The following is a 14974-nucleotide window of genomic DNA, read 5'->3' as shown; positions in this document are numbered from 1 at the left end:
TAATTTCTCCTTACGATCACTTCCAAGTTCAGTTATCAAAACACATTCCTGCATTTCCTCATAATATTTTACCTGTAAATGTCTGTACGTTCACCTGAACATACAAACCCACACTAGCTGAGCATTCGTTATGCATGAGTAAGAAATGAGAAGTCAATTTTTTAAATAAAACAGATCATTTGACAGCGCTTCTGGGAAACTGAAAGGTATGTGCAATGTATGGCAGTAACAGCTCTACACGACCTGCAGTGTAACATACTCTGAGACGCTCCAGATGTGCTACTCGTGGAACTCTGACTCTACACTAACGTACAATAACCACATTTAGTGATGCAGTAAAAGCCGATTCTCTGTCCCAGGCTGGTAAAGGAGAGTTTTGACCATCTCACCTGTCTTTTGTGGCCGTTTCTGTGACGGCTGTGACAACAGCGGCGGTGTTCTGGTGCTCCTCCGAGTGCTGGGCCACGTTGTTCAGGGGTTTGGATGCTTTTGTCATTCCGATGTCAGTGATGGCCAGCTTATCAATAACCATGCAGTCTGCATCACTGTGTGGGGAGAATTCAAGTTCACGTTAAAACGTCAATTAATGGGGCTTAAATTCCAACAGAGAAAAAAATATTCCTCCTCCTCTCCTACCACAGGCCACAAAAATCCCATAAAGGATTAAGAACTGAAAAGTAAACTGGAATTAAAAAGTAGTGTATGTATCCTGGAGATTATGTTTCCTAAAAATCAACAAGACACCAAATATGCACAAGAACAGCTCCTCAAGAAAGGCATTCCCATTTCCTGCAGCAAAATCTGCCTTAAGAGTTCCCCACGTACCCCCATCGCCTGCAAATCCAACATTTACCGCCCTCTGCAACCACCTCTGCCAGTGCGCTCTCCTACAGACACACACAGAAAACAAACAGTAAAAGGATGCAAATGTGAAGCACATTTGGCCAAGACTTTGCAAGTTTAGAGGGTCCAGAAAGCCACATGTACCACGGGGAGTGGAAAGCAGACGGTTTGTCTTGGCGGTGAGCGGAGACCATCAGCACCAGAACACGGGACCACAGGAGAGCCCGAGCTGGGAGGGACCCCAGAGACCCTCTGGTCCAGCCTTTCGTGGGCAAAGCAGCCTGGAGGAGCCCACCAAGCAGATTTCCAAGCCCAGGCAATTTCCAAGCCCGCTGCTCCTTAAACTGCTGGTTTTGGCAAAGTGTGTTTCTGATCTAATACAGGCACCTACGCGGCTCTGCTCTACCAGCTGCTCTGCCAAGTGGCACCTGATACCTCTGTGTGCACCTAGAAAAGACTTAAATTTAGAACCTAAAATCCTGAGGAAGAAAAAGTTGACTGGACATTCATGAGTGGTAGCTTCAGAAGCCAAACACGCTTAAATTAACTCGCTTTCAGTAACACATCAGACGACAGATTCCCATGCCTGAGGGACAACATTTCCAATGATGTCTCCCTACAACAAAACAGAAGCTCAAATCCTGAAAAAGGAAAAATCCTGCTAGCACAAAACCTCAAAACCTTCTACATTTGTATAAAAAAGACCTGTACTTCTAACTGGAGAAGTGATTTCCATGAATATCTCTATTTTTTGCCTTCTAAGGCAGAGGACAAGCTTGCATGGGAATGATCTTCCTCACAGTTTTAACTCAGTCCCAGTTTCGAGAACAATTTCTTCTCCTTCTTTCAGAGACCAAGCCTGCAAAAATGGAAGGAAAGCTCAGTAGATGACTGAGCTGGAATCCTGTCACCAGCTGCGGGGTGAGTTTATAATGCATACATATAATCACAGTCTGGTAATTAAGACATGTGACAGTGGTTTTGAGATCAAAGTTCTATTTCTGTAGCTACTTTTCTGTGTGCTCTTGAAAAAAAACACATAAAAATGAGGAGCCATGAGATCAAAACATTTATCTTCCTAAAGGGCTAACATGCTCTTAAAAAGAAATACCGCAAGTACAAAAATACACCTTAGAGAGACGGCAGGGGATAGATGAGACAGCAGAGAATTGAACTAAGTTGCCAGAAATGTCATTAGAAAATGGCTTCCCACACAAGAAACTGGAGCTCATGAGATTTAAATTGCTCAAAGATAAACTTCTTCAATTCAATCACTAAAATTTCCATGACACAAGGATTCCAGTGTTATGAAATCCTGAGGTTACGTGACCACTAAGGGGGCATGGAAATTTTCAAACTCTTCAACAGGCTCACGGAAAGGCAAAGCTGGACACGCAAACCCCTGCAGAACGCTTACAGGCCAAACTGACGGGGTCAAACAAAACAGGGAGTTTGTGTGGAACACAGAATACTATTACCCAAGCAGGAGGGTTGATAACAGTATCTAATTCTAGCCTAGAATAAACTCTAGTACCTACAAATATTTTGCACTGGTATTCCTCTGGTCAGCTGATCGTTAGCAGCTCGTCGTGCCCCTTCAAGGCCAGTCTGGTATGAAGCTCCATGTCACCACACAGCACGGTGACACGCTCCAAACCCCGACCAGGCAGGGGGCAGGGACAGAGAACGTCTTACCCGCCAAGAATACAACTGTTCTCTCAGGAGGCTGGTTACGGCAGGCTAAGGAAGAAGAGTTATCGGTGACAACGTCTGTATCTGCTGTAGACTCGTCTTAGTTAAGCTCTGCAAACTGATCTCTAACACTTCCCACTCCAGAAAGAATCAGGAATTTTTAAGCTCTAATTCAAAGCCACTCGCACAAACTTTCCAACACCAAGCGTAAGTCTGTCCAGAACTGTGTCTTTTTTCACAACGGACAAGCGCTCAGCACAAACCACTTGTGAATGCCACCTACAGCCATGCCCACTGGGCTTTCCAACCCGAGAGCCAGGACAATTTTCCCTTCTGTTCACCAAGTTCAACATCACAGCTCCATTCTGCAGCTTAACTGCCGAGTTTGTAAATACTGCTCCAGAGGTCACTTGTAACAGAGACTCCTCTCTTTCTACAAGCCCTGCAGTGTGCTTCCTGAGGTATCTAACTACCCCCAGTGCACAAGCTGAACGCCCAAACTCTTCAGTCTCAGCAGAAAGTAAGACTAGAGGATACCACCTGCGTTACTAGGCTCAGCCACTTTCACCTCTAGAAGGTTAGAACAGAGTTTGCATAAAGTTGGAGCTGTCTCCTCCTGATCCCCAGCTGGTTGCTCCGGGACAGCCCTGGCACAGTCTGGGGGTGTTCTCCCACCCGGATGCTTGGCGAGTACCGGGCTCAGCAGCGCTGCTGCAGTGTGCTTCACCGCGGGTGTGACGGCTGAGCTCAAAGCATCCTCAACAGGAGAGTCTACTTGGCCTTTAGGCAACAGGGCTTCTGCAGGAGAACTTTAAGAAGATAACTGTGGGGTCCAGAGGCAGAAGGAACTTTGGGGCAGCAATGGACTGTCTGCCTGGTGTCTAGGAGAGGGCAGAAAGCAGGCAGTTCATCAGCCGGAGTCTCTGGGAGGGTAAATACCTGTGTGCTGTCCCAGCCACGGGCATGGAGTACCTCCTGCCAGAGCTGCCTCCCCGCGTGGGGCTTGGTGAGCTGTGGCCACAGTCCTGGGAGGGTGACAGACTCAGGAACACCCTCCAACGACACATTTCACAGACTGCTGTGAAGCATGGCAGGGGATGGCAAAGACAGTGAAAGGGCAACAACTCAGTCGTTCTCCTCTGCTCTTCCTGATTGTGTTACCTGATGTATCTTAAACGTCCTCTATGGTTTGTTTTTTAAGGCAGCAAGTTCCTCGAGGCAGGTACAACCACATCTCCTCTGGGTGATGCCTACTGCCAAGCACTCGGATTTCACTTAGAATAATTATGTGATAAATTACAATAATCATCTTAAGCTAAGAAGTATTTAAAATACTACTTTTTCATTTATTTCTACATTTATTTCACATTAACTGATGTGTAGATGTATTAGACGAGGCAGGCTACCGAAACACTTGTGGTGAAAGGCACTGGTGTCTGTGCAAAACACACGCACACACGAGGTACATACACCGCCTCGCCACCGGGAAACGCTTTTTGTTTGCACCAACAATCAGGGGAGAAGGCAGCCACGGAAAGCTGCGACAGTGCGACATCTGGTTTCAGGGAGGCTTCCAGCGACCCTTCCCAAATGCACACACATTGCTTTAGACAAGGGACTTGAGAAAACATCTTCCAGCTGCCTCTGGGGAAGGTGTCACCTTCTGCTGGAAGCCCGACGGGGATCAGCCCGCACGGGGCGCAGGACCTGCTCACGCCGCACTCCTGTGAATGCTTTGCAGAGGTTTGCTTTCCACATGCTACTGAAAACTTGCAGCTCTCTCAACTCATGAGTTTCAACTCCGTAAACTTCTTAGAGAAAAATCTGCCATAAAGGGAGCAGGGAGTTCTCAGCTTTTACTACATGTAATGCAAAACATGAAACCAAGAATATTATATATCCTCATTCCAGACCTGAGGTGCTACAAAATGGCTGTTCATTCGTTTGGGCTCTAAGGCCCAAATCCTGCAAATGCAAAGCTTCCTCAAGCTAACAATACAACTGTTTTCCTTGAAGTGTTATTTCTTCTTCGAAAAACAGGATTCAACAAGTTTCACACTTCATCATTGCTGAAGTTGTCATTCTATATCAAAACTGATACCCAGTTAAAATAAAGCAATACGCTGTTCTATTTATGAAGATGCAAACGTCAGGAGCTCACTTAACTTTTGATAACAATTCAGTTCTTCCTGTACATTTCCACCAGCTTTACAGAGAAAATACTTCAGCGGTGGAATTTTTTTTAATACCTCTCCTGCCCAGTTTCACCCTGCAAACTCCTTTTCAACACCCATTTCGACAGCACTACTGCAAAACACGCCGTGCTCTCACCCTGTCTGTCCAGTGGTCTGTTTACCGAGAACCTCTCAGACCTGGCAAGACAGAATTACAGCGGAGGAGCTTCGCTGGTGGCTCCAAAAGGCCAAACTGACTCTGAACTGCAGCGCCGGCTGGCAACCTGCAGGCTGCAGCACCTAGTACAGCTGCTCCTGCGGCTAAGGGCAAAACTGATCTATGTCTCATTGCCAAAGGGTTGGTAAAGAATTCCAGGCTGCAGTCCCAAATGATCAAAGAGCTTTAGGTATTTTGGGGAAGAAGGATGTGATCTGAAACAGCCTTAGAGTGCAATTCTACCCACCTCTGAAGCTCACTACTGTGGCTCCTGGGATACACTTTAGATATCCTCTAGTCTCTTTGGTAAACATTTAGTATCATAGACAACAAACAGGGTGAAGACACACTAGGAAAAACAGTGGTACTATAAACAAAGCAGCAAGGCATGTATAAAAGCGTACTTAAACACAAGTCTCATGCTGAGCCCACAGGCAAGTTCTTAAAAACCAGGCTCCGAATGACCAACCGAAAGACAAAGAGGGCAGCCACGCTCCAGCCACGCTCCTCAACACACTCCCCGAGTATTGGCTGTTCATTAGACAAAGTCACACAACACGGGAGGTCTGGCTTCCCAATTTACATGCAATCTTCATTAAAAAAGCCAACACTTATGTCAGCTTAAAAGATCCTATCTATGCCAATTATTGCACTAAGCATTCACGTTTGATTGGAAAGTTTTCTGGTGGGATGGGACCTCAGGTTAGTCACTTTTATGCATCTTTCTGATATGCAGCCGAATTTTACAAAAATGGCATTGCCGTGCTCCATGCCATTTCCCACAGCATGCTCCTTTCCCTTCATCATCTGTTCAGAGCATTCCAGCAACCCTTTGCAGTCAGGCAGCAAAGGGAGATACAAGCAAGACAACCACTTCTCATGCCGACGTTTCATGCTCATCACGTGCAATGGCGAATCTGAACGTCATGCAAGACAAACAGTTGGAAAAGAAAAACATATCCCCGAACGGGAGAGCTCAAAACATCCACTGTGACAACGTCACTCCATTCAGCTTGGGAAACTGGAGGAATATTTTCTCTGCTGCGTGTAAGCGGGCGCTGCACCAAAATTCCTTGCTCGGTGCCAGCCAATGCAACGGCCGCCCCGGCCGGACCCCCGGGACCCCCCCGGGGCGCGGAGCCCCCGGCCCCCATGCCCAGAGCAATGGGAGGAACCACTGCCAGCTGCTATTTCTGAGCTATTTCAGCAATTTAGGGTTGTCACGGCTGTTAGAACAAAAGTTAAGTACTTTCATCCCAGAACCGTGTATGATCAGAAAGGAGAGGAGACTTTTCAGTGACTTTACAGAAACTGTAATGCAGGAATCGGAGAAATCTCTGCGAAATGCAGAAATTGCAAGTGTTGTCTCATTTCCACCTCAGTTCTAAGAAAACCGCTGCAGCACCTACAGTGTCTGCCTCCAAAGCTGAAGAATGTACTAAATGAGAGCTGGTATCACACAGACACAGAAGAAATACATTTGTTTTTAACAGATAGCAAGCACTACTGTTCAGATGGATTCCAGCCTCCCCTCTAAACTTCCTTTTTCAGTTGCTTATCCAAGCTACTGGGGTGAGGAGGCACAAGGGAGAAGTGGACAATAAACATATTCAACCACTGGGGGGAAAAAAAAAAAAGAAAGAAAGAAAAAGATTAAAGGGGAAAAAAGCATTTCAGGTGAAGTTGATAAACTGAAAGAGAAATTAAAAGTTATGAACATCCCAAGCCCACTATCACCATACACAGCAAAAGCTGGATTTCTTTTTAAGCACAGCTCTTCTTTTAAGGAGCTGCTTAGAAGCCTTATTTGAACAACTCAGCAGTGAAATACTTCAGATAAGCTTTTGCATTTCTTCTTCATGCTGGGTTAATATCATACAGACACAGAAATGCAAGTCACTTCCCACAAAAAGTACTGCTCGCGTTGCATCTGCTTTTGCGCCCACCGTTCTGCTTTCCCCTCTCATGGCAAGTCTCATGACTGTTTGTTCTGCTGCGCCCGGGCCCAGGTGGCCGAGCCGAGCGGAGCCGCCGGGCCGACGCCACTGCGGAGCCCTTGTCACCCATCTCGGTCATCGATTGCTTCTACGACTTCAGCAAAGCAAAAAATACAGCCCGATAGCACGTACTGTGAGATAAAGGCAATACGTACTCGCCTGCTTATGAAAGAGGCAGAAAACTTTCAAAAGTTTGTTAAAATGGCATTGTTAATTATTAAGATAGGAAGTTAAATGAGTACATGTTGTAATTACAACTATTTTAAATTAGCACACAGCTTACAATCCTGAAAGCCTCCAGGCTCTGGAGACTGCAGGCACACGCGGAGCTGCGTTTCCTGACCCTCCTGCTCCGAGAAGTCAGGAGGGTGTTTCTGTTCATCGGGTGACTGTCCTTTCTGGATCTGAAAGTGTGCCTGTTTGCTGTACCATGCTCCTCTTCAAACCAAACAGTTATGAGACATGCTTATTGAATTTCTCTCTTTCTTTTTTTCAGTCATCTGGAAATTACAGCAGATTTTTGCCAGTTTGCACAGTGACTGGGAAAATTCATTTGTATGGATGAATTCTAGAAAATAATTAGTGAAACCCCACAATTTAAAACAGAAAGAAAACATTGGGGAAAAAAAAAAAGGGTTTTTTTTTAAAAAGCCTTTGGAAAACACATCAACCATTATTTTGTGGCATATTACAGCATACAAGTGAAATATTTGTTAGTGCTGTTGTGAGAAAGTCTCAAGAGCCTTGTCTGCTGCCCCAGGCAGCGCAGGCAGCGATTCCAGCAGCGTGTGCGTTAGCAAACTGCAGTCGGCCAGGCTGTCCTACAGTCATCTTGACCAGAGCACGACCTTTCCTTTTAAAATAATGAGAAAAAAAAAAATCCTATTTGCAGAAAGAGCTCACAAACAGGTGGAATGGCAGAAGCTCAAGGACACGATGCATGAAATGACTGAGCACTGTATTTGCTTTTCAATGGTTCGTCACTGGCTCTGCTGACCGGGCGCATACTTTCGCAAGGATACACAACCTCAAATTCAGGTTTTCGAAACAGAATTTCTAGGATCTGTTTTAGCTGACTGTGAAAAGATGAGCTTTCCCAGTCCAACGGTCCAACAGCTCTTTTTTCCAGCCCAGTATGAAGTAACTAATGGGAGAAACTACTTGTCAGGTGGATGTTTGGAACCCTGAGAAGGTCGGTGTCATACATACCCTCCGACTGCAGGTCTAAATACTCTGAGCAATACCCACAGCAAGAGAGAAGGGCAGCAAGAGAGGCAGAAATAGAGAGAAAGCAAAGAAAGGAAGAAAAAGAAAACAGTAAAGATTGCTGAAAAAACAGACAAAAGAGTTAACTTCACAACCGTATCCTCAAGCGCTGTTCCTGCCAGCAGAATATGCAGGAACAATAAAAAGCTATTTCAAAGAGTACAGTCAGTGAATATGGCATTTTCCACATAAAATTCAGATCAATACACAAAAAAAGCAAAAGATTCAATACACTGTAAAAAATGTCCTTCTCAAGCCTAACACATGAATTCTGAAGTTATCAGAGAGCAGGAGCTGGCAATACTGGAAGCACTTTAGTCAGAGAACTTCTGCAAAACTACTTGTTTTTTCACAAGAAACTACCACATAGAATTAGGTGTGGGAAAGAAAGTTAGCTAAATATATTTAAAGTAGAGAAATTAGCTAAATACATCTGAAACACCTTCTTTAGCACGATGTTTAAGGTAACCCATGTTCTTAGTCGTAGTTTAAGCAGAGCTGCCATGAAGGACATTCTACTGCACCACGCAGGGACAAATCATTAACTTTCCAGAGTTTAAATTCTGGGGCACTATGGGCAGGAGCATCAGCAGTTGAGAAGATGATCATGGAGGGTATTTAGAGGCATGTACTGCACATCTGGAGCTTCCACGTCCCTAGTGACTGCAGAATCTACAGAGTCCTTGGGTGGCTCCAAGGAGCGTTGAAGATCTCCACTGTAGGTTTCAGTACTGCAGGGAGGGGAAGGAAGGAGAAGGAAGACCTGTTTCTACAGAAATAGGCATGCGGTTTGGTACAAGTTTAGCACTTCTGGGTAAGTGCTCGTAGAAGGTCATCAAGAAACACACAGTCAATCCAAAATATTCTTAAACTTTCAGCATATTTCATTTCCTTGGAATCATTAAGGAACGCAGTAAGAAGTGAATATATTCACTACTGGCCGTTTAACCGCATCTGTTCCAAGAGAATGCAGGCTGGTTTGGGAGAGCTGAGGATACCGGGAAGTTCCCACTATCATCACTGGTCAAGATGGCAGCTCATACACCAGGAGAAACCTGGCTCCAAAACACACCTGGAGCAGCTGAAATCACCATCTATCTAACAGGTTTCTGCCTTCCTACAGCTTCTAGTTTGAGTTTTGGCTATGGTTACAGCTGTGGAAAGCTGGACACCTTTAAAGTGGAGACTGTGGTTACTCAACTATTTACTTTCTTTGCCAAAACAGAATTAGTTTTGTAGAACTGCAATCATGCAAAACCAAGCAGGTTCTGGAAGCCTCGTCCTTACTGAAAGTGCTCGAGAGAGAGTTTTTCTCACTTAAGAGAGAAAAACACATTTAAAATTACACTGCCTGAAACAGCAGCATAGCCCACAACATCTAGACAGCCAAATCAGAAAAAAATAAAAATTCCTACCTGCTAGGAAATAAATGGAAGACATAAGAACATGCCAAGTAAGATTTACATTGCTACTGTGAATCCAGACAGTCACATGTATCACGCTGCTCTACTCACACCAGAGAGGAAAATCATCTGGAGCACAGACTTTGTTTTAGATACACATGCCAATGGGTTTAATTAGATATAATTCAAGTACACAGAAAACTGGAAAAGGGGATGCTGCTTTTAGCACAGCAGGCAGTATTCTTATTCTCCTCATCCTTCATTTTTTGTGAAGCCAGTCTGCTTGGCCATGCCAGCCCTGTGCGTACAAACTAACTCCATTTAGCAACCCAGCTCCTCAGGTGCCATCACTGCGAGCAGAGAATCCCAGGGATCTCACCCCTTCCAAGGGTGGAGTAAAGGCCGTTGGAGGCGGGCATCAACAACAAAAAAGTCACCTTATTAAAAACTCAATTCAGAGCTGCTGAACCAAACGTACCTTTGGCCAACTGCCTCCCATCATTCTCCTTAGTGCTCTAAGCCCACTTGTTTCCCCAGCCACCGCTTTTTAACTCCCAGTAGCTATTTGCTGGGTGTGGGCACGTGCCAAGCAGCTCACGTTGACTACCCAAAAAAGTCACATCACCACAACATCATAAAAAGTAAATATCTGTTCCTGAGTCAGATGCAGAAAACACAGGGGCTCCAACTAGTGAAATCATACCCTACATATTTGAAAGGAATAGGAGGAAAAAAACCCAAGTATCTTACAATTTTTCTGGATGCACCAAAGGGAACTGGATGCTTACTGCTCTGAAATGCAACTTCCCCTCTCAAATTATTCAAGTAGGCCAGATTCGAGCACTGCGATTCCAACCAAACTGCTGTCCAAAACCTAACAAATCTCAGGATCTGCTGTATCTTTTCTGGCATTTTGCATTTTTTATCATTTATTGTCTATAATGTACTACTTTGGGAAGAAAACGACAACTTGAGTCATGTAACTCTTCCCCCCTGCAGCAGCACACACAGGTTCCGTGCCAGACCTTGCAGGTGCCACCACGTGAGGCTTCGCTCGACTCGTCTGGGGCAGCTGGCCTGGCACGAACCCGGCCCCGGCCTCTTGTGCAGCCAGACACACAGATGGGCCACACTCCTGTGACAGGGCTCAGCAGCTAAAATCAGCCTCACTTTTCTTAAAAATAAACCTGTTGTAAGTATTTTCTTAAAATAAAACCCCTGCGACAAGAAAGCTGCAAGACATCCTCACACAGGGCACCTGGAAGCATGGTGTCCGAAAGGGACACATAACACGTCACCCCCGAGCGACACAAGGGGGTAAAAGCAGAGCAGGACCCCGGCCCAAGGAGATTCCTTTCGCACCTGGTGAAAACAGCCTTCTCGTTTTTAGCATCCATAGTCAGCTTGATGGTTTCCTGGCCCGAGCCTGTGCTGATGGTTTCCGTGACGATATCAGCTTTATCCTCCTCCTCGTCGCTGTCGGAGCCTCCAGAGGAGCTGCTGTCTGAGGCCACCAGCGGCGCTTTCCTCGTGACACAGACGTTCCAAACGCAGGGAGAGGCAGCGCTGACTGAGAAAAAGGAATAACTCACATTGCAAAATGAACAAGACCACAGGAACAACTCCCCAGGTATGACCCCGAGTAAGCGGGGTGGTGTAAAATGGAGTGTTTACAACTATTGCAAATTTTGAGATGATGGTTTCTGTGCAGATCCCACAGCATGCGACATTGTTTTTACAAGTAAGGAGAAATAACAACCCCACAAATCAGTGTTCTCCACCTGCCACCTCCCGTCTGTGTTTAACACAAACAGCAGAGGAGACTTTTTTTCATTTGCTGAGCGGTGATGAGTCTGAAAGGAGAATTACAACAGTCCCTGGGGGCCCTGCTAACTTAACTTAGCTCTGAGAACTCACTGTGGTATAATTTAAGCAGCTTTTTGAGGTGTTCACTGGTTTGGATTCCAGGTGCGTGCCTGGCAAGGAAAAAGCCTCTCGTGGAAGCGGTAAAGAAGTGTTGCAGTCTCAGAAAGTGTTTTTCTTCCCCAGGTTGGTACCCGTCACCCCTCCTGGTGTAAGGCCCAGCGCCCGACAGCAGTGGGCACACAAACAACGTGCGCACGCAACACCGTCCCCACAGACCGCCTGAGCTCTCCTGAACTGCATCTCCAGCTCCCAGAGCACACACGGGGCAGACAAAGGTACCGTGCTCTCCCTTCCAGTATCACCCCCCCTTCAGTGGTTACTACAGACACAAGTTTAATTTAGTTCTATCAAAGTCCTTCGTTAAATTTTATTTTTCCTTGCTCAGAAAGGAGAAAGGAAAGAAATCAGACTGAAGTTAACCAACTGGCTCGGCACGATTACCCACAGTCTAACTTACCCTATCCTTTTAATTTTTGCCAAGTAATTTTATACTCAAGCATACAGTTAAAATAGGACTTGTGAACAGTTTACAAATGAACTGTCTCTGTGACATCAACTCTTGCTAACTTAAATTTCATCCTTTTCTTGCTGAATAATATTATCCCAACAAACATCAGGATTTCTGAGTTACTACTTTAATAGATTGATCTCTGTACAAAAGAGAGACTTCAAGTAAGATAAGGGAGATGACACTGGAGGGAATTCTCCCTCGTAGGCTTGGTACGCTATGCAAGATTTCAAACAGCTTCAATAATACATCTGTGTTGTCTTGGAACATTCTCACTTACAGTTCTTGTCCTGACTCTGCTTCGGATTTCCATCTGAATCATTGCTTTCTGTGTCGACAGGAGAACTGCATCGTGGACCCGATTCTGAGCTAAAGCAGGGGGGAAAAAGCCTTGAGAATGAAGTACAGGTATCTTGGCTGTGCTTCCAAATATCTCCATTATTACAATGGGGACATAGAATATATATATAATTATTACATTATCCCCTATACCATGAGGGCTACTATATTATCCCTTACATCATTAGGGCTTACTCTTTCTTTACATAAATACTTGTGACTTCTAAAAACCATGTTCATTTACTGATTTTATACTCCTAGTGTAGCAGCAGTGATGACACATGAAGTACTCCTGTATCATGAGACATGAATGCTAACATGGGTTAGAAGCACTGGGAGGCAGAGGGAAGTCTGAAGCCCTGATCCAGAAAACTCAGCCAATATTAAAAAATAAAAGGGGTAGCAAGGGGAAGGGAAAGGGAAGAAGAAAAGATTATAGTCAACGTACTCCATCAAACCATATTTCAAATATTCTTTCATTCAAAACTTACAGAGAAATGGAAGGAATGTGTGCCTCTTACCAACAGAAAGGCTGGAAGTCTGTAAACTTTGCCCACCCCTTCTCCTCCGGCGTGGTGTTCTCCGGGGCCGCTGAGTCCCAAACGCTCGAGCCAACGTCCATGGCGACACAGGGCGTGGGGGGCTTCGAGTTCACGGGCTCGAACACCGCTGTCCACCCAGACCCTGGAGGCAGAACAACCGACTGGTGGAATACGAGTCTGCAGAACCTCCGGCCATCCCAGAAACACTCCAACGTGATCCCAGAGACAAAAGCAGACAGACCGTCGCTGGCACTCCTTCGGAATCTACAGGAAGCTGCCTGTCTCCTGGGTTAGAGACAACCAGCTCAAAAATCCCTCTTCTGATAAATATGAATGTTATCCACAAGAGAGACGCATCAGTTCAGAAAAATGACATGATGAACATCTTCATTCTTTGAGCCAGTGATTTTCAGCTGAACTCCCAGTACCTTACCTTCCTGTCAAAAGCTAAGTGGCATGGCTTTCAACCATTTCAATCATTAACTGTTTAATTTTGGCAATTACAGTTAAGGAATTGATACATGGATTAAAATGTTTAACATCACAGAAGTGATCTTCAGCAAAACTAAGAACATAATTTTGATTTTTACAGTCCCAGCCTACTCCCCATTCATTAGAGGATACTTCTATTCCTAAAAATCACAGGTTTTTAAAAAGCATTTTTCATTACTTTTTCTCAAGAAAGAGAAAGGATTGCAGAGGTCTGTTCTGCAAACTGATTTGCAGGCAACAAAGCTGAGAGTAGGAGAGATCCCCCAAGTCTACACTCACTCAAAAACTGAACCAAGGTCTCTGGAAGGGTAACTGAACTGACGTACACTATCCACGGGTTGCCATTCGTGTTTTTTATAATGGTTCTTCCTAACAAGAACTGAAAACATCTGACACTACCAAATGGGTGTAGAGAGCTGATTTCTGGAATGCATTATGCTCACAGTTACAGTACAAAGACATCCCCTAGAAAAAGAAACATTTTTGAACTGAAAACGCTTGCACCAAACAAGGAATGAACGTTAACATTTTTGTCCCTTTGTTTCAGGCGGCTGAATTTGTTCTGCTGACAACACTGTGTGTCTCGTGAACTTACACAGCACTATTTGCACTGGGATCTGGGAAAACCCCGTCCCTCTGTGGTCTTCCTCCAGGCACTGTAAGAATGGATTTATAACCTGCTACCTAAAACTAGAAAGGCAGCTTGGCAGAAAAGGCAGATACACGGAGTATGAGATACCTGGCAAGGGTCTGCGTAAAATTCTTGTAAGAGAATGTAAGGACTGAATGTCATAACCCTCCACTGCTCATCAGTATTTGTACTAGAAGAGCCAGTAGTATTGTACTGGTACCTGTGTGGCGCTCTCAGCAGAGCTGCAGCATCACGCTGCTACTCTGAAGAAGCCGGGCAGGGCTCAACCTCACTAACATTTCAAAAATTCCCACTTCCCACCTGCACAGGTGGAATTACAGAATAGCCACAGAAACCTGGCAATTTGCAAACTGCGGTTCTGCAGAGGTGATTACAGATCTCATTTCAAACGGGATGATGCTGTTTTAAACTCTTTACCTTCAGAGGAGTCAGAGTCTTTCTGATCAGAAATATTATTCTTGTTGTTTGCTGAGGAAGGAGGTAGCTGCTGTTCTGTTTCCTCCTCTTCTTCGGAGTCCACGCTGCCATCATGATCTCCATTCTCAAGATCACTTTTTGACGAACTCTCTGAGGTCTGCGACGCTCCAAATCTAAACCACACGACTTGGAATGAGAAAAACCCTCACGGGCAGCCAGTTCACCCCTCACCTGCTTCCTCCCTGCCCCAGGGAGAAAGCACAAACTGTGAGCTGACCGAGAGATGCTGAATGGCTTTTACAGGGCTGATTTCCCCAAAAGACACAGAGCTCAGGCAGCAGCAGGCACTCCTCGAGATAGTTCCACTCACGTCCCTACGTGCTTTACCTGTCCAAATGCATCTGCAGAGCTGTAATGGGAAATACGCTGCAGTGACATATTCAGGGCTGGAGAGTGACAGGAGCAGACAAAACGGTCGCAAACGAGGGGAGTACCAGGGTGGTATC

At 45.3% G+C, this 14974-nt stretch overlaps 1 protein-coding gene across 8 annotated transcripts in view; it reads right to left on the bottom strand.

The window, feature by feature from the left end:
* The window catches only part of PPP6R2 (protein phosphatase 6 regulatory subunit 2), a 125538-nt gene that overhangs the window by 16677 nt on the left and 93887 nt on the right, over positions 1 to 14974 (bottom strand). For all 8 annotated transcript variants that reach the window (XR_012623685.1, XM_074828164.1, XM_074828168.1 and 5 more), the window contains 5 exons: positions 14469 to 14641; positions 12887 to 13049; positions 12307 to 12395; positions 10955 to 11162; positions 390 to 545 (listed from right to left, as the gene is read on the bottom strand). Coding sequence is in view for 7 of the 8 variants with exons in the window: in XM_074828164.1 (XP_074684265.1) it covers positions 390 to 545; positions 10955 to 11162; positions 12307 to 12395; positions 12887 to 13049; positions 14469 to 14641 (789 nt within the window). In the remaining variant the exon portion in view is untranslated. The remainder of the gene's footprint in view (positions 1 to 389; positions 546 to 10954; positions 11163 to 12306; positions 12396 to 12886; positions 13050 to 14468; positions 14642 to 14974) is intronic.

This window comes from Strix aluco, chromosome 5 (assembly GCF_031877795.1).
Source record: "Strix aluco isolate bStrAlu1 chromosome 5, bStrAlu1.hap1, whole genome shotgun sequence".
In the NCBI taxonomy this organism is placed as follows: Eukaryota; Metazoa; Chordata; class Aves; order Strigiformes; family Strigidae; genus Strix; species Strix aluco.
This window is presented reverse-complemented; position numbering and strand designations above follow the sequence as displayed.